The 27,354-nt window shown below is 42.2% G+C and overlaps 1 protein-coding gene across 7 annotated transcripts in view; it reads left to right on the top strand.

The window, feature by feature from the left end:
* Positions 1–27,354, top strand: part of PDE1C (phosphodiesterase 1C) — a 304,380-nt gene that overhangs the window by 234,597 nt on the left and 42,429 nt on the right. For all 7 annotated transcript variants that reach the window (XM_032997371.2, XM_032997374.2, XM_032997376.2 and 4 more), the window contains 6 exons: positions 2,412–2,512; positions 4,276–4,404; positions 16,229–16,330; positions 17,642–17,762; positions 21,950–22,031; positions 27,192–27,312. In XM_032997371.2, the coding sequence (XP_032853262.1) occupies positions 2,412–2,512; positions 4,276–4,404; positions 16,229–16,330; positions 17,642–17,762; positions 21,950–22,031; positions 27,192–27,312 (656 nt within the window). The remainder of the gene's footprint in view (positions 1–2,411; positions 2,513–4,275; positions 4,405–16,228; positions 16,331–17,641; positions 17,763–21,949; positions 22,032–27,191; positions 27,313–27,354) is intronic.

Consider the following 27,354-nt stretch of genomic DNA (forward strand, 5'->3'; position numbering starts at 1 on the left):
TTATTTTATGTTTGTGAAAGACAATCATGCCTCATTACCCCTTTTTTGTTTCTGCTCTGGAAGCCAATACTTGTTCTTTCATGCCTTCTTCCCCCGCCATCCCCCACTCCCTAACATTGCAGAGAATTTGAAGGTTTTGTTCTGGATTGTTTTTCTCAACCCTTTAGAAATGAAAAACATTCCCATTTCTTCACTCTTTTCACCTGTCACGGTGTCCTGCTGCTTTCTCAATAGTTCTTGATGGCTTTGTTCTTTAAAACTAGCTCTCTGTTCCCAAGATGAAGTCCATCACAGAGTAGTGAAAGGTAATATCACCGCTCTGATGGAGATTGCATCCGTTCTCTGCAGGCTCTTTGCCATCTTGTTTGCTTTTCCTTGCAAGGTTGTAGCAGAAAAAAGGGACTAAAAGGTTCCAATTACTTACCTGCTATTTTCCTCCTGTTACTCACAAGCCTGTTTTGACTTTGTGCTACTTCTACTGATTTATTTATTACCCACAGTTCACAACTGTAATCTCAGTCTGTATTCTGAGTGTTCTTCCTCAAAGACTGTTATGATATTTAATACCTCTCATCAGGTGTGTGACACCCTACTTGAAAACCGACATTACCTGAACTTGTTCAACAAGCAATGCTTTGATAGGGCATGAAAGTTAGCACTCTTCCTGTATATGTCTTAAGTGATGAGATGGGAGACCTCAAGCACAGAGCTCATTGCCTTAGTGATGTTTTAAGACTTGGGTCATAAGTTTATGCTGGAGTGGGACTTGTCAGATGATGTCCAGAAGGTCTGAAGTGGTTGCATGAGATTAGCTGGGCATGTCCCCTAGTAGTTCTGCATGCATCATGTAGGTTTGCTCTGCCTGTTCCTGAGCACTTGTGCCTGATTTTTTTCTACCATTTTCACTCTCTCCTTTTGGGAAATGGCAGAACATAGTTGAGGAATGGAAGTCCAGATCTAGACGTGTAGCCTGGAAACCCTTGTTCCCTTTTTTCCCCATTGCAGTTGCCAAAAATTGTTGCTTGAAAGTTGAAATCATGTTCCTCATCAGCTGTAAAGCATTCCTTATTCGCAAGTCACATTTGGAAGCGTTACTGTCCTGGGCCAATTGTGTAGAAATGAGAAAATAGTTCTGTTTCTGTGTCTGCTTATTTCCTGATCTCTTGACCCTGCTCTGCCTCTCTCTCTCCCTCTCTCTCAAAAAAAAAAAAATATCAAGAGCTACTTTGATTATGGTCAGTGGCATTATGTGAAATACCTCTGGCCAATATTTTCAAACTGCATCTTTAGCGTAAGGAGATTGTTAATACTGTGACTTGCTTCATTCTTCATGGGTTATGCAGAGAGGGCTGTGAGAGGGACAGATCGCTGTGTGCAGAGCCCCACAGTTATCTGTGCTTCCCCTGCACATGGTTAGCAGACCAGTAGTGGCTCCTGAGCTACAGCTGATGTCTTGAATATATTTATGAAACCACGCTGCCTTTATTGGGCTTTGGATTAAAAGGCAGTTTGTCCATGAACGTCTGTCAAAATGTTTGCAGGTTGACAGCTGTTACAAAAATATTTGGCAACCACTGTGGTAAAAGTATCCTCTAAATGTAATACAGTTAAGCATTTCATAATTTTTTTTTACAGCATCTACAGTATCTAGACCCTTTGTCTCTGATGTGTTTGATGTTAACAGCACTCCTTGTGTGTTACCAGTGGAAAACCAGACATAAAATGATCGATTAACTCAGAGGAAAATTATTAAAAGCTTCTGAGTCATTTAGAAATCTAAGTCAAAAGTTACTTAAGCGTTGAAAAATAAGGTTTTGGCTAGGCAATTAGAGAAAAAGACCTCAGGCCTTTCTCAAATATTTCTATACATGATAAGCAAAGAACAAGGTGTACACCTTGTGAGGTGGTGTTCCCTGTTTTCCTCATGATACAGTGACTGATGAAGACTTTTAGTTACTGGAAATTAGTGACGTTCTTCTGTATTTGAGGCTCTGCTACCCAGGTCAACTGAGCTGAAAATGCATACCCTGGTGGTATGTGCATCCCTGCACATGTATCATCAAGTTCCACTTGAAGAATCTTGATTTTCCTGAGGTTTCCCTCTCTCTCTTCCTCACACATTGCTCTTTAAGAAGGGCACATGTTTCCCCTTGCTCTGCCTTAAGCCTTCTTAGCTCCTGAAACCATTTTCCTGAAGTTCAATTTATTTAGAGGAAGCTTCAGGGAAAACACTGGTTTGGCTCCTGTGTATCGACCAGGGAAGTTTGCTTTAAAACAGCTGGCAGGCTGCAGGGGAAAGGCAATGATGTGCAGCGCTGACTGTCAGCAGGGGATAACTTGTCTTAAAAGACAAAAGCCTTTATGCCTGGGAAAATGACAGCTCATCTGATTGCTCTGTAATCTCTTTTCAGCACTGGCTGACAGAGCTGGAGATCTTTGCTATGATCTTCGCAGCTGCCATCCATGACTATGAACACACTGGAACCACCAACAACTTTCACATCCAGACACGGTGAGGCCACTGTAAAGCATGATGAAGGGTTGGGAAGTGGAGGGGGAAACCTTTGGAAAATAACAGCACAGCCACCCAGAAAAGTACAGGAGCTTTTGATTTCAAGTGTTGCAGGAGGAAAGTTCACTTCCTTAGGCTGCATTTAATTTTCTATTGCTCAGCCTTTTACAACAGAACGCCATGTATTCTAGCTTCCTGAGCATTGTTTCATATTAATAATCAGGAAAAAGGAAGGTCCCAAAATATTTCTGGGTAAAGTTTCCAAAGACAAGTTGCTGTACAGGGTGATGTATTTTGACAAAAGTATAGTTTTGGAGGAGACACTATAATTCAACAGTTTTTTCCCCATGTTGAATTTGAAGAATCAAACGTTAACTGCGTAAATCAAGAATTCAATGATATCTGTATTCATCAGTGAAGACCAACACTGCACACGCTATTTTTACTTGAGTGAAAAACCACAGCTGGAGCAAGGGTATATGTTTACCATTACCTGATCAGGGATATAATTTTTTAAAGCTTTGTAAATTGCTACACAGTAATTAGCTGATCACAAACTAGGCTGGACCAGCATATTTTTTTGAGCTCAGAATCTTCTATAAGGCTTTTGGGTTAGGGGAAGAGAGAAGGAGAAGGTGAAGATGGCAGCAAAATTCAGAAGTGTGCAAAGATTGTGAAGTCTCTAGTTGCAGTGATAATTGGCTATCTAATGTCTGTGTATGATTTTGACAATGGGAGTATGCTGGTAGTAATGACAAAATGTCCAGATGTCCTTGACTGACACTGCAAACCTGGGCATTTCTAATATGCGTTGCATCTTACCATAAATTAGATGTCTGGAGTATGTTACCTGAATCATGCTGTGTGTTGCAGGTACATAAAGGTTGCTAGGATAAATCACACGTGTGCTCAGGAAAGCTTGGGAAGGTAGAAAGAACTTTGTGTCTCTGTTCCGGGCCAAGCCACACCACTTCTTACAGCTTATGCATGCAAGAATTAGGGATCTGCTGTTATTTCCCAAATAGTCTTATAGAAGACTTCAAGGAACGACGGTGGTAATTTAATTTCTGTAACACTGAACATCAGAGGATATAAAGTGGCAGGGGAAAAAAGTAGACACTGCTTTCTGGGAAGCAGAACTGAATGGGGACTGTAACAAGTCATACTTACCCTCTGTTGCCATTAACTTCCAGCAAGATCTTTGTGTTCAGACCAGTTTAGCCATTCACCAATCTCAGATCTATGCCCTAGAACTTAAAATGAGGCGTGAAGTACCTTTGGTTTTACTCTATGCCACTGGTAATTGCCCTTCCAGACAGCATAGTCTAGCGCACAGATGGCAGAAAGCAGTCCAGTTGTATCTTCTGTATGTTCTGGACACAATATTAGGACACTCCTTGCAATTGCTTCCTTGGGTACAGTCAGGCTTTTAGAGACCAACATACACAGGTGCTGAAAAAGAGCCTCCTGATTCAAGTCTAAATTTACGTCTTTCTCACAGCTTCTGGCATTTTTTTTTTAAATACATAACAAAGAGACTAGGTGAGCCTCAGCTGATGAAATAGATTTTGCGGGGAATTAGGATGTTTAGTTTTCTTTTACTGAATAACAGCAATGAACAAAGTATTACAAGTGCGCTTAAAATGTTCGTATCTGTGCTATAGAACTAATCACTGAGGCTGATCAAAGGAAGACTTCTGAATGTGAGACTCTTTAGACAGTGAAGAAACATAACCTTTCCTATGTTTTCTTTTAAATGCTAGGTCAGACTCAGCCATTCTATATAATGACCGGTCTGTGCTTGAAAATCACCACGTTAGTGCGGCGTATCGCCTTTTGCAAGATGATGAAGAGATGAATATTTTATCTAATCTCTCAAAGGATGACTGGAGGTAAAAATGAACACAGTGGCTGCCTGGGAACATTGCAGTATCACCACATATGCTGTTATTACCTTGTTTGAATGGCAGTATGCATTATTGTCTATTACATATTAGTATTTCTGTTGCTACAAGAAAGAGAGCTTTAAAAGGTGTTTGTCTTGCTTATTTCTACTTTTGGTTTTCCCCTCTGGTAGTGAGACTGGACTTGGTGACAATGGATTGTAATATGCAGATTGACTCCCATCTAATTGCAAAGTCTCACAGAGACACCCTTTGTACACATTCATTTGGAATTGAGTGCAGAGCTAGCCTGCTGTTTGATCATCCTGAAGCATAAACGTAACCTTTGTCTACTATGATACTGCTTGCCTAGAAATTATAAATGGGACTTGATGAAAAAAAGAATGCAGTCCAAGGAACATAAATCGGTGTACTATATATGCTAAGGTGATGTAATAAGCTGTAATTTAAAATAAGCCTCATGCAACATATGATTTATGTGCCAAAATCAGCCCATGGTTTGCTTTCTAATACCAGACAGTTCAAAGGGATGAGGGCTTTCTGTTTTTATGGGGTTTTTTGAACTCCAAGGGGTGGTGCTTTAAAAATAGCCCAGTGTGCTAGACAGGAAGAGTCTCGCTTCATGCTCTTTCTCATAGGAGGGGAAGCAACTTGTGGGATCTTGTGATGCACAGTGCCTTCTGCATACACTTAAATGTGATACAGTGCTGAGCAGTCTGTTGTTCGTCTTATTTTAATATAAACGTGTAAATGTGCCCTTCTCTGGGGTTTGGCTTCTAGCAAGCTGGTCAGTGAAGACTCTGCTTGCTAATCTGTTTAGCCTGAATTTCTTATTTATTTCAACTTGTGGACAGTGATGCGATCCTATAGCTGAACACCAGGAATAAAACTTGGGAACTTACATGACTGATTTCAATCAATGTGAGTGTTGTGGAGGAGTGGCCTGAGAAATTTTATCCCCCAATATAGAATATAGTCTCATGGTGGGCAGCAAGCAGGAACTTTAAAAAAATTTAAAATCTGCATTGAGGTGTTAAAAATCTAACTTTTTTTTTTTTTTTTAGCTACAGCTGGTAATGCCTTGTCAAATATTGGCAGCAAATTACTGCTTCTTTTATGTTGGCGGGGGAAATGCAAGGAACTCACTGACTAGAAACAGCAGCCTTAGAGCCACTGTCTACAGCGAACAGTGGAGCAGCTAGTTGAGTATGCCTCATTGTATAGATACTGTTTTTAGGAATACGGTCTGCTTTGCCACTTCACTGTTTTTGCTTGAATCAAAGGTAGCTTCAGATATTTCTCATTGATTCTGTAGTGTCAACGTGTGTGTTCTGTTGAGGCAACATGCTTAGAACCAAAGCGTCAAAGATAAACCCGTCTCCTTAAGAAATACTGTAACTGCCTTAACAAAACTATTGAGTGGTTTGGATTGCTTATTTGTTCTCTCTCAAGTAGGGCTTTATTATTTTGTAGCTGCTGACCAAGCAGCAGCTGCAGAATAAAGGGCATTATCTGGATGTGCTCTAATTCCAAACATTGTGATTTTTGTGTGCTTTTGCTTTTGACTGCCAGTTTGAAATCCCATAGGCAAACATTTGGGAAGCACTGGAAACATCAGCTGATTTCAGCAGGATCTGAGTTGTAGAGAAAAAAACCAAGAAACCCTGAATTTCCTGGACTGGCACTCAAAAATAGGACCCTCAGTGTTGAAGAATGCTTTGGGAAACTGTTAAAGTGTGTCCAAATTTAACTTTATTTTTGTAGACATATCTGATAAATCTCTCTCAGCAAAAGGCCTGAGTGATGGTTTTTGGAAACCAATTTCTTAAGTGCCTTTCTGAGGCTGAGCTCTCATTCCTTTTTTCACATGACTAGTAAGAGAAAATCTGATGGTCAGTGGATTTTGCTATCCCAGATGTCTATGTGGATTTTATCACTTTTGTGGTATTCTGTCTCCTAGTTAAGGAGTGTATTTTCATGACAGAAATGTAGAAAACTAGGGCTACATTTTACTGTTCGAAAATAAATGGGCACAGGTTTTGTAAGGAAAGCAGATAAGACTGAAAGAGATCTTTGGGCTACAGTCAAACAGAAGAGAGTTGAATTACTAGTACTTAGTAAGTACTTACAGTTGAATCGCCTCATTTCATGAATCCCATTTGTGAACTTCATCAACAAATAAACGAAGAAATTATAACAAAAACAGATCACAGTGAATTAAGAAAATAAACAGCAAAGTGAACAGATACTTTCCAAAATACTATTATAAATGTATTTTCTGGCACTGTATTTCTTTGTTAATAATTTCCATGCAGTTTACTGAAACAGAGTATGTTTATTGCAAGCCCTTTATCATCAAGTATAGGATTAAAAAGGCATCTGGAAAATGTTTAGCTCCTTAACTCTGTATTGGAGTACAGCTTTGGGAAGTAACCTTTAATGAAGTGCTGACTTTGCTGGTAAAGCTGCTTGGGGTTTCATCCCTGAAGTAATTCTGAGCCCTCCTTGTCGATCAGTGTTTATTCCTTTTAAGACTGCAGCAAGAAAACTTGAATGTTTTTTGACTGAAGACAACTTTTGTCAGACCGTTCTTTTGTACATAATATCATGTCCGTGGTTGCATAATCACACCCTTCTCTTGTAAAAGTTTGTTTCTATGCAGTCAGGATGGGCATATGCATATTCTGAGTGTTATACCTTCAGTAAGAATCAGCCATTGAAAATGTTTCCTTGAATGTAGCATTTTTCCTATTAATTTCCACTGAGACTTCAACTGGACAAAATGAGAAAAATAGCTCACTTCAGGAGATGTTACTGTTAGTTCCTAGCATAGGGATTAAGTGATCTAAAATGGCCTTTTTCCTGTCCCTTTCCCATGAGTGCAAGGGGGTGCAAGTCCTTCACTAGGATACAGCTTTGATGTGGATGCTGATAGGGAGCAAAGATATGTCCAACAAAATATCCAACAAAATGATGTCATGTTCTCTGAGGCAAGAAAAGGTAAAACCATGAAGTAATTATTCTAAAGAGGAAATGAAGATATTTCTCAGATGGATCAATGCAAGGTTTGGGAGTCTTTAGATGTAAAGTTAGCCCAAGTCTCTCTCAGCAAACGCTAGTAAAGATATGGTCAAACTGTGCTTGCTCGTGGGACTGTGCCAGATTCCATGTTTACATAAGTAACATCTGCAGGACATTGATTAGAAAACAAAAATCAAAGCTGTGATATTGGCCACAGGATGAGTTATTATTCAGCATATGACAGTAAAAAAACAGGAAATTCACATCAGGGTTCCCTCTTCCCCAATTGCTTTTCCTGATCCTGTTCCCCGACAACCTGCTCTCTCTACCCAATTGTTCCTTTCCCTAATTCTGCCATTGCAGTTTGGGTTTAGCTGGCGGCTCAGATAGCTCTTTGAGGCTCGCACTGCCGCTCCTGCTTTCTTGAACACTTCCTGATCATTCCAAGCTCCATAACTGGGAACTGTTGAAGGAAAGGATGAGGGAAACACATGGTTGCCTGTGACTCAGTCCAGCGAAATTCCAACACTGTTTCTGATGCCATGAATACCTTAGATGGAATAGACAAAATCATCATAAAAGTTGGCAGTCAGCATCGCTTGTGGCAATACTTGTGTCTCCCACTGTATGTGGAAGACATCTTTTTCTGCACAGCATTTCAGGGGACAAACCTGAAGAAGTGCTGCTGCCAGCGTGTACTGTGCGATGGAGCACGGGATAGAGGAGTACAAGTTAACAAGGTGTAGCGCAGTTCCTGCTAAGTCTTTTAGGCCAGTTTCAACAACTGTAGGGCTTCTTGCGCTTGGGAACAACCTTTTGTGCATGTGGTCTGCCTTTCTGCAGTCCCTTGGTTGCCACAGCGATGCTGCTTTCAATTCTGAAGCCCGACCAGGATGCTTTTCCCTGAGGAGTAACATGCCCCAGTGCCTCCTGTAAACGTGTCCCGAGTCTCCTGGGCTGAAGGTAGATGGCACCTGTGAATTGCCATATTGACTAGACACATGTGGAAGGAGTCAGGCCCTGTATGTCTCAAGACCTGATCCAGAGTGCCCGATTCTGACTGAAGTTGGGCCAGTTGCTCCTGATTATGTCTGAAGTAAATAGGAGTTAGGTCAGGTTTGGAACTAGTACAGGTGCGTACTCAAAACCTCCCATGAGATCCTAAACTGGTCACTGCTGCTTTTAGGACCATTACTGAAAAAGCTTTGAAGGCTGTAGTCAGTAAGAATAATACAGCAAATTGCATTCTAATGGTGAGCAAATGGATCCCCATTTTCTTCTAAAACAGCTGAAGAAGGGCAATTTTCACTTTGGGCTCCCTGCTCAGCAGCCCTCCTGCCTGTGCATGTTCAGAACTGCCTTTTCCTGCCTTGCTGCTTCTCTCTCTGTTAGTGATTTAGCTGCAACTCATCTGTGAATGAATGAGTGCTCTTTCACTCTAGCCCATGTTGACGCCGTGCTGAATGTAGTTTCATATACTGTCTGTGAGCACAATACAGCTAGGTAAGTGTTAAAAAAGAGAGAACTGGAAGGACATGAAAATACACGAGTAAGCGATGCAATAGTTGGGAGTTTTTTTGCTTGAAGAGGGAGAGAGATGATGTAGCAGATGAAAAAAGAAAAAGAACAAAATAAATGCCCCTAAACCAAACCAAAAAGCCCCAGTGTTTTCACTTTCGCACAGAGCAAACTTGATGGGAAGTCCTTGTGGGGCACCAAGACTGTCAGTTGAGTGTGTTCCCTGGTTTGCTGCAAGCCCTGGGCTCCAGCAGCCTGTGCTGGATACCAGCCAGTCCTCCATGGCTCCATGTGAGAGGAAACCAGAGTGCTGCTGATTAGAAACCAAGGTGTAAAAATGCAGTTGACACCATGTCCCCCTCCCTACTGGCTGTGGGATTAAAGATCTTAAAGCCAGAGGAGCTCAGCATCTCACAGAGCTAATTTTTTCTATTGAACTAGCTTTCATGGCAAAGTTCCACTTCCGTGTTTTATTCCTACTATTAAGATGAAGCTTTTTTCTCACACATCTCATGAAGTAGAGATACAATGCCCTTTCTGTGCACATTGGCAAAGAACACTCGTGTTTGGATGCTCTCATACATCTTGTTTGATCAACAAGGCTCATGAAGCAGGCAGGAGAGATAAGCCAGTGGCTTGTATCCTACCAAAGAGGGTAGGGGTGCAAGCTAGGAGAAATCAAGTGTTCTCTTTATTTATTTTTTTTTTTTCTTATACAAGGCCTTTGTTGTTCTGAATCCCCAAACTAGCAATAATGAAGTGTGTGTGGGAGAGAAACAGGATGATTTTCTACAGGGTATTGGGTGAGGAAAACAATTCCAGCGTTCTGGCATCTAGATCAGCATCCAGAGCAGGGCTGAGCCTTCTCCCCTCCCAGCTGCACCGCAGCCATTCCCTCTGCCTGTCCGTGTGTCCCACGTGCCCCGGCCCCTCGCCAGCCCCGAGGCACCAGGCTGGGCCCCCACCGCGTATGTCAGCATCTTTCCTGCCCCGAGGAGACCAGAATGGGGTGCAGGAGTCTGCGTGCTGTATCAAAAGTGCCAAAGAAGAAAGGAGAGAATTTGGGGGGGTTTAAAATTGTGTGGGTTTTTTTTTTTACTATGGTTTTTATTGTTTTTAATTATTTTTAATTGGGTTTTATTGTTTTTTAGTTGTTTATTGGCCAGTCTTCCCAAAATATCTTCCTGTCAGAACAGAATTCTTCTGCTCCTCCAAAGACAGAGCTGTCTCTCCATATTGAATGTTTCCAGGGATGGGGCACTGTGCTGGTTTTGGCTAGGGCAGAGTTAATTTTCCTCACAGTAGCTGGTATGGGTCTATATTTTGGATTTGTGCTGAAAACAGTGTTGACAATGCAGAGATGTTTTTGTTATTACTGAGCAGTGCTTGGGCAGAGTCAAGGCCCCTTCTGCTTTTCACCCCACCCCACCAGTGAATAGTCTGGGGGTGCCCAAGAAGCTTCTTCCCCCAGATTTCCATGCTGGGCATGAGCTTGTATGGTATGGACTGTTCCTTTGGCCAGCTGGGGCCAGCTGTCCTGGCAGCCGTGCTCCTTCCCAGCTTCTTGGGCACCTGCTCCCATGCAGAGGATGAGGAACTGAAAAATCCTTGCCTTAGCATAAGCACTGCTTAGCAGCAACTAAAATAACAGCGTGGTGTCAACAGCATTCTCATACTAAATCCAAAATAGAGCACTGTACCAGCTACTAAGAAGAAAACTAACTGTCCCAGGCAAAACCAGCAGAGACATCTACTTTCTTGGATGATGTGCTGCTCTTCTCTGTGCACTGCCAGGGTGGGTCTGGCTTCACCTTCCCCCACACCTTGGTAACAGAGGTGAGAGCTCCCTGAGGACAGCCACGCTCCACTGGCTTTCTCATCTGCAGACTGAAAAAAATGCCACCTCCAGGCCCTAGTATCCTTGGTGCTCCAGAGGAGCCCAGCAGGCTCTGGTGGTCTTCAGTGGTGTTCAGTGGTATCTGTGGGTCTTTGTGGATTTTCGGTGGTCTCTGGCAGTCTTTGGCATACTCCAAGGGACTTCTCCTGGTGCTATGGCACTGCTGGTCAGAAGATGGCAGCCCCTCTCCTTGCCTCTTCCTCAGGGCTCAGAGCAGAGATGTCCCCCAACATGAGGGACAGGTGTGATGGGTGGGAAAGGTGGGCTCATGTGTGGCTTGGCAGCCGGGTCATCTTCCCAAGGAGCCTGCCGGGTGTCAGCATGGCTGGTCCGCTGGGGGCTAGCATCATTCATAGGGGTGGCACTGCCGGTTGAGAGGTGGCTTTTGGGAGGGTCCCCGAGAGACCCAGCTATCCTGCGGTGCTTTGGGCACCATGCTGTGGAAGGCACCCCGGCCACGGTGCTGTAGTGCCCCATCAGCCATGCAGCAGCTGGATCCACCTCCATCGGCTCTTCCTCCTCTCGCGGTGGATCCACCTCCATGGGCTCATCGCCATGCTGTGGTGGGTTGACCTCCATGCCCTGCCATAGCTGCTGCTGCTCCTGTCAGCCCTCTTCCATTTTTAGGGCCGTGAAGGCATCCTAAGTGGTTCCAAGAAACTTTACTCGCTCGTCCCACTGACTGTGGGCTCTCGCCTCACCTTGACGGGTCCTCGTCTACCGAGCACACTTGGGGTCAGAAGCTCTAGCTGCTCAGAGAGCTGTGGGCCAGCCACAGGGCTGCCAGCTTGTGTAACGGGCAGCTGCTGACCTTACCAACGGGAGTTGCTGTGGCTGGGACAGTGGCCCCTGAGGCCATGAAGGACCCATTCTGGGGACCATTTTGCTTTCCTGACAGAATGGCTCCCCCTGGGGCAACCGGGACTGCCCTTCAGCTCCGCTTGTGTGTCCTGAGCTCTGGCCCCCTCCTCATGCCAGGCCTGGGGCTTGGAGGTGGGTTTTTCGGTCTGAGGATGGGAAACTCTATGGGGGATTACTGTCCCTGGCCAGTTCTTGCCTCAGCTACCTAATGGGTGGTTGAAGGTGAAGCCAGAGCTGCCCAGGCCTTGCACAAAACAACCTGCAGATCAGCCGTGACTCTAGACAAACACGCAGGACCGATTTGGTCTTGGGTAACGGGCTCTTCATGGGCGTGCTTAGGGTGAGGGGTGTGGTGTTGAGGTTGTGTGTGGTGGTGTTTTGATCGTGCAGGAGGGGACTACAGCAATGGCCCCAGTGAGAAGCTTCTCAAAGCTCCCCTGGCTCCATGTCTAAGCCACCTCTGGTGAAGGCTGAGCCAATTAGTGACAGTGGCTGCGTCTCGGTGGTAACGTATTTAAGAAGCTGAAGTGAGAGGAGGAGGGGAGTGAGGGAAATACCTGTGCAAACACCAGGGTCAGAGGAACAAAATGAGGAGGAGGGAGGAGAAATGCGTCAGAGCAAAGACTCCCCTGCAGCCCGTGGTGGGAGGGAGGCTGTCCCTCTGCAGCCCATGGAGGTCACTGGCGGAGCAGATGCCCATCTGCAGCCTGTTGGAGGACCCCACACCAGATCAGGGGGCTGCGCCCAAAGAAGGCTGGGACTCTGAGGGAAGCCCATGCTGTAGCAGTGTTGCTGGGAGGTATGCAGTCCGTGGCAGGGACCCACACTGGAGTGGTCTGTGAAGAGCTTCAGCCCATGGGAAGGACCCACATTGGAGAAGATCATGGAGGACTGTCTCCTGTGAGAGGTACCCCATACTGGAGTAGGGGAAGAGTGTGAGGAATCTTCCCCCTGAGGAGAAAGGAGCGGCAGAAACAAATGGTGATGAACTGACTGTAACCCCCATACCCTGCCCCCCTCAAGTCCACGGTGCTGTGAGGAAGGAGTTAGACAAATTGGGATCAAAGCTAAGCCCAGGAAGAAGGGAGAGGTGGGGGGAAGGTGTTTTTAAGGTGTGGCTGTATTTCTCACTGTCCTACTCTGATTGGTAAATTAGTGGCAGTGGTGGTGGTCAAATTAAATTGATGCTTTTTTCTTCCCCAATCAAGTCCGTCTTTTGCCTGTGACCATAACTGGTGGGTCATCCCTCTGTGTCCTTGTCTTGATCCCTGCACCTTTTGTTTTATTTTCTCTTCCCCATCCCTGCAGGGGAAAGAGTGAGTGAGCAGCTACATGGTGCTCAGTTGCCATCTGGGCTTCAACCAGGATAGGTGTGTAGGTATTTCTCCCCCATCAGCTGATCCCCATGGACCTCAAGCAGTGTAAAAGCTGTTGAGAGCACATCATCAGTTAAGCAGGAAAGGGAGGTGGTTTTCTTTCCTCCACAGTGACTAAATGACAAACAGTCTGCAAACAGAACTCTTGCTGACTGGGGTTGGAAGAAGGAAAACTAAGCTGGCTGTGAAGGTGTTGCTGGTGACGGCTTGCTGTGCCTGTGCTGCCAAAGTGACAGTAGATCCCAGCATGCCCCTTTTTCCTGTGTCGTTCCAGTCCTCTGCTTTCATGGCTTGTATAGATACAGAAGGCAATACCGACTTTAAAACTGTCCATTGGTGTCATGGGGGAAGGTGTCATCTCTCTGCTATTTATTGGTTTCCTTTCTCCCTTTGGCTCGTGCTCTTTTTGCCACAGCTGCTGTTCAGACCACATCTTTAGCAGATTGTTTATCTTTTCTTTGGGCTTGATTTTGACTAGATTTTAGGTGATAGAGAGAGACGGTGCAGGTCGGGAGGAGGTGCTGATGAGCACTGTCATTTTCATGTAATGAAAACAATTCTGGATTTTCTTTTCTATATTCTTTTCCATATTCATACCATCCTTGTTGCCATGATGCTGCATGACCAGCAATAAAACGGTAGACTTAACTCTTAATGGTCAGAAGGCAGCTTGTCTCTAGGGCATTTCCTTGGCCTGAGTTCATGGGCAAGTTATCTTTATTGGAAAATGTTCTGATATGACTGTGCTTGCGAATACTTATCCCAGTGCGACTGTGACTCTCTGGAGGAGATTAACTGGAGAGCATGACTGCCTCTATGAGCTTGATCTAACTGATAGATTAGAGAGGTATAATTCTCCTTCCTTTTTCATCAGATTGCATTATTTCTTCTTTTCTCGTGCACAATTTTAGATTGCCTATTGTTTAAAGACTTGGATAATTTTTCTTGAGTCAACTTAATAAATTACTCAGTACAATTACTCTTTGAGCAAATTAACTTTGGTTCTTCGTGAACTTCCTCCTGAATACAGAATTGGGTTTTGCTTCTTGGGAATAAAGGAGAAGAAGGTATTGCAGAAATACCATGGAGATCACAAAACACTAACAGGCTTTTGTGCGTTATTAGCATCATTAAAAACAGCCCAGTGATACCTCAGTGGGAACACCGCTTGCAAACAGCTTCTGGGGACTATTCAGCCAGGGCTGCTGTGCTGCATGCAGACTGCAGCACCATAATGTGTTGTGGAGGCTTTGAAGGAAATTGCAGAAACAAAGTGCTAAAGCTGTGTGTATCCCAGGCTCCAATCCGACTGAGAAGCAAAACCAAGAAATGGAAAAATATCCATCTTCAATTCTCCCTGTAATGTGTTTCGGCCTTCTCTCAACCTGGCAGCAAATGCAGAAACTGTCCTCCTCTAGCGTATGTCTTTTGAGGTTTCCTCTCATTCATTCCCTGTGTCCACACGCCTTTCAAAGTCACCTGCTCTTGTGACGCCTGATGTTTGAAGTGACAAACAAGAGCCCTTTGGTATTAAAATACTTTCTTTTTTAAGCTCTCTGCAGTATTGTTCCTCTCTGTTTCAGAGGAAACAACCTTCTGAAGTATGTGCAGGGGTCAGAGAACGTGCTTATTCCAGGTTTACATCTATGAAAGGGAAACTAAAATGTGTGTGCTTGTGAGCAGAAGTACGTGCTGGCGCTGGAGCCAGTGACCCATTTGCCTGAGCTGAGCCCTTTGCTTTTGTGTTCCTGCTGTCACAAGCTACGCTCAGAGTAGCCCCTGCAGACCGTTATGATGGAGTGGCACTCCAGAGGACGTTGTGAAGTGTCTGGTGCTTCCCAGGAATAATCCCAAACACTAATTGTTCCCACAGCATAATGGCACCCTTTTCTGGTAAAAGTTTCTTTCTATGCATTCAGGTTCTCCTCTCCTGCCTCTCTTGCTTGTATTGACTTTGAGGATTGCACTGCTGGGAATGAACCAGACCAGGAAATGACCATGGCTGGCCAAAAAATATTCCAAAAAATTTACAATAGTCATCAACTTGAATGCTGTTGGCTGTGCAACTGGTTATAGATAAGGATGGGATGGAGGAAGTGGGTATACCAGGGGAAAAGCAAGGCCAGCTGATGCCATCTTAGTGTATGTGCAGAACTCCTGGCAGGGGGACTCATTACATGCCACCTGTGGCATGGGGTAGGCACAGCAGTCTTGAGTCTCTGCACAGAGATGACCTGGGGCTGGAATTTGAGCACAGCCATCAGAGGCAAGAGACATGCTCAAAATACACCTTGTTCTTCATGAAGCATTCATGAAAAGAAGAATGGTAACTTATTTTTAAATGAAAGCTGACCCATTTCTGAATCTTCCAAATCATGAGCTGGTATGCTAACCTTGGGCTGTTCTTCCTCCATTAACCTGTGGATAACTGAACTGAGGGAAAGAAAAAATAAATTTTTATTGTGTGCTAGGTCAGAATGTTCTGATATTTTAAAATCTCTTGGACAGTCATACTATCTTCAAATAAATTTCAACTGAATCCTAAACAAGTTTACTCAAGAAAAATTCATACAGGAATAGTTTGAATGAATAATATCAGAGAAGTAATGCAGGTTCTCAAAGGTCCTGACTACATGTATGCATCATATACACTAGGAGACTTTTTTTTTAACATTCTGGTTTTCCTTTAACAATATGACTAAACTTTCAAAGTAGGCATCAACCAGTTTTAGTCAACTGGATAGAGATTCAGGTTCAAAAGTTCACTTGATTCATGCCGAGGCTTTAAACAGCCTTTTTACTTCCTTCTAAGAATGTCCTATAAAGGAAATCAATTTAAGAGGTTTGTGCTTAATTGAAAAAGGAATGCTAATGCCAATGTGCTCTTCAAAAAACATCTAGAATTTCTTTTAGTAAGGATTAGCCGCCTGGCTTAATTTGTAGCCCTCCCACTCCTGTGTTTGTGTAGAAAATCATCCTTTTCCTCATCCGTGACAGAGGGATAATGGAAATAGTGGCATACAAAGGCAGGAGTACTGTCAATAATTTGCAGATAGATAACAGAAAAAATGGAGTGTATCTGACGCTGGGTTTTGTGTTTCTCTTTCCTTGCTCCTCTCAACGTGATGCCATCCAAAAGGGAATTCAGAGCTCTGGTGATCGAGATGGTGTTGGCCACTGATATGTCCTGTCACTTCCAGCAAATCAAAGCCATGAAGAATGCTTTGCAGCAGCCAGAAGGGTGAGTCACTTCACAACACTGTGCAGTGAGGGGCTGTATTTCAGCTGGTGCTTTGCCATTGTGGTTGACTTCAAAAGCTCCTCTCCAGAGGCCCTCACTCTCTTTGATGTCCACATCAATTCTCTTTCTTCCATTGAATTTTGAATTGATTCACTGAGGAGTGGACTGGCATTCCCCTATACATACATCTCCGTTCTGTGCTGGTGGACCAAAGAAGCTTGCAAAGGTCACCATGGTGGGATAAGCCTCCCTGAGCATTTCCCTTTGCATGTCAGGATAACATCAAGGGCTTGATCCAGCTGAGTGACCTCTACAGCTTGAGTATGACTCAAGGTTATAAGATCTGCAGAACACAACTTGTGCATTGACCTTCTGCAGATGGTATCACCTGCTGCCTCTGCAAGGGGCCTGCTCCATAACCAGAGGACAGATGAAATCCAATGAGATCCAATGAGGAAAGGACTGGAAAACAGCAGATAGAGCAGTATGGGGAAGGCCTTTTCTTCTTCACAGTACACCACTGTGAGCTGTAATATTTTGTCTACAGCTTTTCCGATAAAATTCCTTTTATACTGCAGAAAGCTCTGAGCGAGGGTCATTTTTTCACCCTGGACACAGGTCTGTCCAGAGCCTCCCAGAATTATACTTGTATCAGACCAGAGTGTGGTTAGCCACTTGGTCCTCTCAAAAGCTACAACTCTTCCAGCTATCACAGTCAAAAGCTGGAAGTAAAAAAAAACAAAAGTACCCATCCCAAGAAGGCATTATTTACTGTGTTCTTGGGCTAGCCTCTCAGGTTATGGTTTTAAGAAATTGCCAGACTTATTTGTTCTGTGGAAGCAGATGCAAGGATCCCTTTCTGACCTCACGCTAGTTTTCTAGCAGTGAAACATTTATCAGTTACTGTGTAGACTCATCAGTGCTCCTGAGATGAGATCCTAACTGTTTACTATGATAAGATGGTAGGGACCAACTTCTCTTCTGAACCGCATAAAATGCACATGAGCTAAAATGGGGAACACAGCAGCTCTTCAAGCCTGCTGTGCAGACAAGCAAGCCTGGAAAGGAGCTCAGCAAGGCTAAGCAAAATTTCTTTTTGGACTTCTTAATGTCTCTTTTACATCAGGAACAGTGTATGTTGGAGAAATTAGACAATCTTTCATAGTTGTCTGATTTTATGAACACAGAAATCACTCCATTAATAACCTGGCAAAAGATTCTAATGACCTCATTTCCTTACTTAGGTGAGATTGTTGTCATTCTCCACTGCAAGAGCAGACAATTAATTTGTTTGATCCTTTGGGTTTTCAGAATTGACAAGCCGAAAGCCTTATCACTGTTGTTGCATACAGCAGATATCAGTCATCCAGCCAAGGCCTGGGATCTCCATCATCGCTGGACCATGTCTCTGCTAGAGGAGTTCTTCAGACAGGTAAAGCTAGGGAAGTTCTGTATTTCTGCAGCACAGAGGGAGTGTTTAGGATTGGACAAGGAAGTAGGAAAATATGAACACAGATCTTTTCCTTTTTATCTGATTTATGCAAGAACCTCCTGAGTGATATGAAACTTTCTCATCTGGCACAAGTAGCACTGGCTATTATGTCTCTTGGGAAGTTAGTGTCTGATAAGCTGCCTATAGATATAGACATTATCTAGTTAATAGAAATTCTAATTTAGGAAGCTAATATGTGTTTCAAATTAGCAAAATGTAGACTACATGACATTTTACTTAGCTGTAGAACCATAGAAAACAGATTTAGGTAGCTGTACTTTATGGATCTGTACTTAAAGTGTTGGGGTAGATGTGAAAAATGCATTGCCCTTACTTTATCTAAAGTGAACTGATCTAGTTTGTAGCTCACAGTGGAATGCCTGTTGGCAGATCCACAAATCTAGACAAATCATTAAGCTCTGTGTAATAGCTATAAGCTCCCCAAGTGACTAATTAAAAGCATTTAAATAGCTGCCTTGAAAAAAAAAAATAAAAAAAGTAAAAGTAAACAGAGCACTTAGGAGTGTTTAGGGTACTTTTCACCAATATGAATTACTAAACTATGCAGAAAACCAAGTGCTTCATTTCCCTCCAAAGTTCAATAACTTCATGTTTTATAGTAATTCTGAATGCAAAAAAGAAAAATATATGACAATTTTTTAAAAGTTCTAACATTTTGTTAAAATGGCATCTGTTTTTAAAGGCATTGTGGAATCCCTTCTTAATAAGGACTTTGCAAGAATTTGCTTTGAAATGAATCCTCAATTTGTATTTCAAAACAAGAATGGGTTTAGTAGGTGGAAGCAGGTAACTCGTACCTGCATCTGTCTCTGTGTTGCCACACAGGAGGCTTATGCAAGTAGGATGATTTTCACATACATTTTAGGAAAAGCTCTCCACACATCTATGGTTTTCTACTTCAAAATTATACTAGATACGTTAAAATACACCAGTGCTGAGTCCCCTAAAGACTGGTGAGGGAATTAGGATTAGTTAGAGATGAGACCACAAAAACCCCAAGATTTACACATGTAATGAAGACAAAATTATTATTTTATGTTTTCATAAGAAAAATTTAATTTCAGCCAACCAGTCCTAATTTAGTTTTAAATGGAAAATACTACTACTTTTACATAAAGCTTTATATAAAACTTATATTCTAGTTACAAATTCAGGTGCAGTATTAATTCCCTGTTCAGAAAAACCCTCAAGCTTACCATGAAGTATAGACTTCATTGAAGTTATTTAGTTATTTAGATCAGTAAATACATACCTACTTGACAGCAGAACACCACACACTCTTCTCACAAGCTGAGAAGTACCACTATCCAGAAGGGACCATGGTGATAAGAAACTGGGCTGGCATCAGATTAGGTATTTATTTCTTTATGCGCTGCACCTGTAGACCCTCTCATGTCTTTTCTGTTACATGCTCTGCAGAGACATAAAGCCTGACTTAACCTATATCAGTGCAGGTCCCCAGCCCTATTGGATTTCTATTTTGTGATGTGACACAGGTCTTCCTACCCCAAGTAACCATGCTGTAGGTGCAAATGATGCTTCTGAATACAATACTGTTTTTTTACATTCAGCATTTATGGTGAGCATCTCTTAAACCAAATATCTTGCATGAATTAATTTGTTTTACTTGATGCATTTTAGCTAGTCATGAGGGAGCTGCCCAAACAACTTAGAAGAAGTATCTCTCTGAGCAGTCAGAAAGGCAGTTAGGGGTTCTTTCCTAAAGAGAATTACGCACTGGGGTTTTTGAGAGGCATGAGAAGCAAGAGAAGGATGATGATTGGGTAAGAGCTGGCATTGAGAGATGGTTGTCCTGAGAGATGCAGCAGACGCAGTAAATGAATGTTACTTGGAAATATTTCTGTGTTTTGTTTCTGGTTTACCCTGATATTTGTATATCAGACTCCTAACATAAAGCAGAATCGTTCTGCAATAAAATAATACTATTGCTTGTTTTCCCACCCAAAACTCTAACAGGACTTATGCTCCCATTTCTTGTATGTTGTATTAACAAAAAGAAGAAGAATTCAGCTCTTCTTATGCCTACAGAAGTTTTTCTCTGGTTAGTTTGCTGGCTACTTTAGCTTCTATTTGACATTAGTCAGTACACTGGCAAGAAGTTCAGCACAGTTAAATTGAGTTGCTGATTAAGGAATGATTGTATAGTATATTTAACAGACTATGGTAAATTTGAATGCTTATTGGGGAGTATTACAACTATGTTATCCTATGTATCTTCTCAGAATAAAGCAATCTGTTACAGAGTGACTGAACCAAGTTAAAGGGCTTTTTGAGAATATGCAGCTTGAAAGACTGGAAAGAAGTGGGGTTATAACACTTGATCTTCTGCACCATCTTGTGATGTTATAAAACAACTTTCAGATCTGAGAACTGGAAAGCATGTTTGGATTTTTGTACTTAAGTGCTCACATAAAATGCTGACAATGTCAGAATCATAGACTCATAGAATACCAGGTTGGAAGGGAACTCAAGGATCATCGGGTTCAACCTTTCTTGGCGAAAGCATGGTCTAGACAAGATGGCCCAGCATCCTGTCCAGCTAAATCTTAAAAGTGTCCAATGTTGGGGAATCCACCACTTCCCTGGGGAGATTATTCCAGTGGCTAATTGTTCTCATTGTGAAAAATTTTCCTCTTGTGTCCAATCAGAACCTCCATTACCCCTCATCTTTTCCATGTGACTTCTTGTAAAATGGGAGTCTCCATCTTCTTTGTAGCCAACCTTTAAATAAGGGAACATGATGATTAAGGTCTCCCCTAAGCTTTCTCAAGGCTGAATAAACCCAGTTCTCTCAGCCTTTCCTCATATGGCAGGCTCCCCAGTCCTTTCATCATCTTTGTGGCCCTTCTCTGGACCGTCTCCAGCCTGTCCATGTCTTTTTTGCGTAGTGGGGACCAAAACTGAACATAGTATTCCAGGGTGTAGCCTGACAAGTGCTGAGTAGAGTGTGATAATGACTTCTTTATCTCTGCAAGTGATGCCCTTATTGATGTAACTCGGCATCCCACTGGCTTTTTTTGCCACAACAGCACACTGTTTACTCATATTGAGCCCTGTCCACAGAGATGCTCCCCAGATGGGTAGATCCCAACCTGTGCTGCACTCTTGTATTATATTTTGCCAAGTGCAAGACCTTACACCTGTCTTTGTTGAACTTCATAAGGTTCTTGTTAGCCTACTCTTCCAGCCTATCCAGGTCTTCCTGCAGGGTGGCTCTCCCTTCCAAAGTGTCCACTTCCCCAGTTTAGTATCATCAGCAGAATTCATCAGGGTACACGTGATCCCATCATCCAGATCACTTACGAAGATATTAAACAGATTTGAGCCCAGTATCAATCCCTGGGGCATCCCACTTCTGACATGTTGCCAATTTGAAAAGGAGCTATTTACAACCACCCTCTGGGTGCAGCCAGTCATCCAGTTCCCACCCACTGCACAGACCACTTGTTTAGACCGTAACACATCAGTTTCTCTAGGAGGAGGCTGTGGGAAACCATATTGAAAGCCTTGGAGAAATCCAGGTAGACAATGTCCACCACTCGTCTCACATCAGCCAAGCAGGTTGCTTTGTCATAGAAAAATGTCAGTGTTTCCTTTGGAAGAAAAAAGTAATCTGCATCTGACCAACCATGACCGGTGAATTCCTTATCTAAAAGGCTAAAAAAAGACATGCAAAGAAGTGCAAGCCCTGAAAAATCAGTCCTGACACTGATGTTTTCTCTTGAAAGGTTTGCTTTGAGAACTGAGTTTGGCTGGGTTCTCTGGAGAACTGCAGTGGGAAGCATTCTTGTGCTCAAGTGGGTTTTTAGTTGATGCATAAAATTGCCAAGTAGGCAGGGAAAGCTCTGAGGAATCACTGGAATTACAATGCTTAATTCACCAACTTCTCCCTGGACTACAACTTTTCCAGCCAGAATCAAATTCTCCACAATTTATATTAAAAAAACCCAAGCAAACAAAAAAACCCCAAACTAAAATCAAAATTTAATAAAGTAAAATGAGAGGCTTTTACAGTCATAACCTAAGATATCAAAGTGCAATGTGCCTTGTCGTTTTCTAATTTCTTCTCAATTTTGTTTCTCCAGGGTGACAAAGAAGCAGAACTAGGGCTTCCCTTCTCTCCACTGTGCGATCGCAAGTCTACTATGGTTGCTCAGTCTCAAATAGGTATGGACCTTTTGGTGCATGTGAAGTAGCATCTTAGAAGCAGAACTTACTCCTCCTTGTAGGGCTAAAGTCATGGTGATCTCTCATCATTTGGAACTATGGTAAAGAGAGGAAATAAAGCACAATAGCATTATTTTTCCCAGATCAACAATTCAAAGCTGAGGAGCTATTAAATTTACGGTGGTGGTTCCATGCAGTAACCAGGTTGCCTCTGATGTGTCTGCAGAGAAGACTGCAGTGCCTGGTTATGTCACTACTCCATGTTTTTCTGAGCTGTGAAGATGAGGTCCACGTGGCAACGTGTTATGATATGAGTGTCATTGGTGGATATGAAAATGTAATATCAGTCCCTTTGATGACCTGGGCAAAACCTATTGTGTGCTTTTCCATTTATTCCTCCCACCCTTCCCTTCCCAGTGCTTCAAGCCAACCAATATTTTTCACCGAATCCAAGCAAATAGCAAACCTCTCTCTGCTCCACCCATTCAGAAACAGATCTTTTTACAGACTCACCAACAGTGTTTTCTCTACCTCTCCTCCAGTCTTTGAGTGAAAAAGTAGTAGAAGGATGAGGCAAAAAACCTGGTATTTGTTGAGTAAACAAGAGGAGCTAAGTGAAGTAAAACTGTTCATGAGGTTGGGAGCAAAAAAAAGCCAATGGAAAAGGTAGATTTGTGTCTGAATTTTTATACCTAGGAAGCAAGTGACGTGGACAGAAGAACATGATCTAACCTCAACTGGAGAATAGGGAGCCAAATAGAATAACAAAAGAAAGATAACATGGACTCTAAAAAAGAGGGAACTGAAACCAGACACATAGAGAATGTATTAAAGGAAAACAAACAAAAAAGTTCAATTATGAAATTTCTCTCAAAGAGAAAAACAAGGATATCCCTGAACCTAGGAAATTTCAGATTCATATCTGTGGCTAAGAGACATTTCTGTTTAAAAATATTTAATTTTTCCTGTTAGGCAAGCAATTCTCTGAGGGACCCAATCTCAGATTTTTATGGCTTTGAAAGTCTAGACAGTTCAGCGAAGAATCTGAACCTGAAAAGCCCTATGCAAGCCTCGCCTGGTAGCCAGACATGTAACATTTACTCCTCTGCTACCCAGAAGAGTAGGAATGTATGTAGAATGCAGTGCAACTGTGTGTTCTGCCAGCAGCTTGGTGGAGGGAAGAAACAGTAAACTTGAATTGCTGCAGTCTCAGCTAAAACCCATATTGAGGACTCCTGGGCACACTACACCTACTGCAGTGCTGTGGGAGAAGATAAACTCTCTGTGGCTGGTGTGGAGGGAAGCACATGTAGAAACTTCTCTTTCACATCCCTTCTATCAGCCTTCAGATATGTCCCTCACTCCTTACAAGGAAGATGAATTGTGCTTCCCATGGGGTCCCTCTATGTAGGGTTGTGTTTGCTCAAAAATGAGTTTTCCTTGTCCTCCTCTTTTTTGCTCCTTTGCTTAGGGAGGCCAAGAGAGCCAAGAAACTTCTGCACCAATGCCCCTTGGGTCAATTCCACCTTATAAAAGAGGCACTTGTCAGTATGCAAAGACAGACTTTAGTCGCATACTATTTGTCATTATATTCTATTTGTGCAGTTTAGTAATCCATTGACATTAATAGGCTACTGTCTATAAATCTTGCCTTCTAGCATTATAAAATTTTGATTTCTCAGTCTACTGCACATATTGGCAGTGTCTTTCTGTAATATCTCCTTTGTTAAATCAAAATGGCTTGTATTTTCTGGCTATCTGCTGAGGTAAGGCTTTGAAAGTTGTAGGCTATATTCTCAAACAAATAATCTCTTCCCATTAATTTGTTTACCTGACTAATAGCCTTAACAAATTGTTCCCTGGAATAGTAATTACTACATTTCTTTGTAAAAGTAAATTCTCGCTGAATTCCAGCAGTCAGTCATCAGATCCTACAAATAAAAACCCTCTGTCCTTTGTGAAATAAAACTTGGTTCTATCGGGGACAGAGCCTAGAAATCCTGTTCTGGTGTCTTGACTTGTTTGTAGTTGCTGGTTTGCTGCTCTGAAGTCACTGCAGATGCAACAACACAGTGGACAAGCATTTTCATTAACAAAAGATTTTCACAAATGCAGACTGAAGGTTTTGCAGTATGGACTTTTTTCATGGAAATGAAGCAATCTAACATCAAAATCTTCCTCAAAAGAAAGAATGTCTCTCTCTCCTGTTGCTTCAGTTTGTGAAGAAATTGTTCAGAGTTTAAACTGATAATTAAAAAATCCTTGACTATCAAATAATGAATGTTTGAAAACCTATTAATGTTAATGACCCAATTTATCATCCTTTTTATTCTTCAGTAGAGTGAGTGTGGTAAATATTTCTGTACCACAGCAAAGTGCAGAAGTCGGGAGGAATTAATGTCCAGAAGTCAAGTTGCTTGTCAGAGTGGGGGAAACAAACAAGCTGCAAAGAAAACCAATCCAATACTTGCATTTCCCAACAAGAATATCAGGGGTTAAAGCTTCTCTGGCTGTCTCAGACTGCAGGAATCTTGTTTGACTGGAGATCAGCCTTTGTTGTCATTGTCCTCTTTTACAGCTGATAAATGTAGCAGCTTCCCTTTATTTTTGTCCTTTTGCTGGCAGGGAAGAAAATTACAGCTTCAGAAAACACTGGATAAAGGCTGATGAGTGCATGCTGATGAATCTTATTTCTATTTCTTTTTCTTTTCTTTTCTTTTTTTTTTTTTTTTTTTTTTTTTTTTTTTTTTTTTTTTTTTTTTTTGTGGTGGGCTTTAGGGAAACGGTCCTCTAGCCAGTGTTTGCCATGGAGATGTTCTCAGGTGGAATGAGTGAATACCAGGTGTGCGCCTGGAATCCACCCTCAGCATGCAGTGTTAATTGGTAAAATCATCTCAGTCACTGGGGTACAGAAATATTTATCATGCTCATTCTACTGAAGAAGAAAAAGGATGATAAAATGGTCATTAGCATTAATAGGTTTTAAAACCCAGGTTCATTATTTGATAGTCAGGTTTTTTAATTAGCAAACTAAATCACCATATTTAAATCACAGTAATTTAGGTAAGAAGAGAGAGAACACAGAGGTGGGGGGCACTTGGGAATATTGCATAAATTACATAATTATTAATAAAGTCCTAAACTTTTTTTCTATGATAGCAGAATGTTTCCTGACTTTATTATAATTCCCATTTTAAGGTAACATAGTTTAATAACTTACTCATGTTATAGGGAATAGAGGAAAAAATACCACTTATCAAAGAAAAGTTCTCCTAAGTCTTTGAGTTCGTTTACCTGTGGTCCCTTGTGCCACCTCTGCCAGTCTCTGCTGATGAGATGCAAGACTTCTCCCAGGGAAAACTTGTTTCTGAGACACTTCCAACTGGAAGTTGTTTTTATGTGTGAATGTCAAGTACCTCAGGAAGTGGCTCCCATCACCTCACTGCTGAAGTTAGTGACACGGTCATGTGTCTCATACCAGAGATTTATTTGTATGCCTTCGGGTTGTTAGTGGTGATGGAGCAAATAGCAGTGTTATTACTTGACAAGCCGAAGTGACAAGGTACCATGGCTTGGGTTTCTTTGGTCATGAAGAGGTTAAAATTTGTTTTAGTGAAGGGGAATAGAAGACACATATAAACAGGCAGATACACACACACATATGCAAATCAAGTTTTCATTATCCTCAGGGTTCCTGTGGCACTGTTCTCAGTTAGTACAATTTCCAGCATTTTAAAAAATTGTATGAAGTTTGCTCAGATTATCTGGGTTGTGATCTAGGACACAATTTCATGTCATGGCTTTATACAGCATACATTTCTGATTAACTCCCTGGGAGGAAGGAAGTTCTTTTTTTTTCCCTAAATTTGAATAGTGTTATGGAGGCACATGATTCAGATGTTCAGATAAGACTGAATCCATACTTTCTTCACATTTACAGAATGTTAGTATGAAATTCTGAGAACTTTCAAGTAATGTTTTTAATTTGGCTAGGCATGAAAATACACTTAATTATCCATCCTTTTAGAAATTCAGCAAAAATCAGGGGAGGGAAATGGAACTAGAAATATGCTCAACTGCTTTGCATTCAAGATGTGGATCAAAGCATCTATGAATTCAGGTGCCTGGCCCATGTGGTCTCTTCTCCTTTTATTGTTCTGTTATCACCTAGAATAGTCAGGGTTTGTCATAGACACATGTCATGACCCAGTCAGAGAAATTATAATATTATGAATGTATAATTAATAGTTGATAGATACCAAATCTTTAAAAATTGTAACAGTAGGGAAAGACCTGAATCCCAGTGTGCCTTAGGAGGGATTGAGGACATCATTGTTTTACTACTCATAGTACCTGCACGACTAAGAAATTTGCCAAGTGGAGTGCTAAAATGAACATAAGAAATAGCCTTTGCCCCAGGTGAGAATTTAGGGGAAGGTGTAAGGTACTGTAAACTCCTCACTCTCACGTTTTTTCCATGCAACTTGGCTTTTCCTTCATCTCATGACCTTATGACCACAGGGCCCTTCAGTCTGCTCTTCCCAACACTGCAATCAGAGCCATATTCTCCTCTGCCAACCTGTATTCTGAAGTAGAAATGATTTGGCCCTTTATTTTTTTCCTTTCCTTATATTAAAAAATGGGGGGGAAGGCATCTAAATCTGGTTTATTATCAACAAGAAAGAGCTGGCCAAACACTGAAGAGAGAATATTCACAGCAACCCACTGGTAAGCAGTAAGGGAGGTTTGCATGTAACTCCACACCAGCAAAGGTTACAAGTATTATTTCTGTTATATTGATTTTCTGCTTTTAGTGAGTTCATTTTTTAAACTGGGTTTTCTCCAAATCTACCAGGAATTTGGCTTAAGTATCATATTCCTTGTATAAAACAAGTTCTGATGCATCTGTTTGTGTTCTGATTTGGCATACTTTCTTTCCAGTGTTTAAGTAGGTACCTTTTATTGCATGCTATATCTAGGCTCTTGGGTCAGGGATTAATGTGTAGCTCCATTTTCCCTTTCTAGTGTTTGTGTATCCCTCTTTCAAGGTATAATTATTTTACTGTGCCTTTTACAGTGTGGTTGTCTGCTGTCACTGAAGCAGTGACTCCACATAAATCCTCCCCTTGCCTACTTGACTCTGCTTGTGTTTCTGCTCAGGTTTCATTGATTTCATCGTGGAACCCACTTTTACTGTGCTGACCGACATGACCGAGAAGATTGTGACCCCACTCATCGATGAAGCTTCCCGCTCTGGCATGTCTGGGTTCAGACGTTCCAGGTGAATAACCACATGCCCTCTCCCTTCACTCTGCACATGCTG

The sequence above is a fragment of the Tyto alba genome, unplaced genomic scaffold (genome assembly GCF_018691265.1).
Source record: "Tyto alba isolate M040663 unplaced genomic scaffold, T.alba_DEE_v4.0 Super-Scaffold_46, whole genome shotgun sequence".
Taxonomy (NCBI): domain Eukaryota; kingdom Metazoa; phylum Chordata; class Aves; order Strigiformes; family Tytonidae; genus Tyto; species Tyto alba.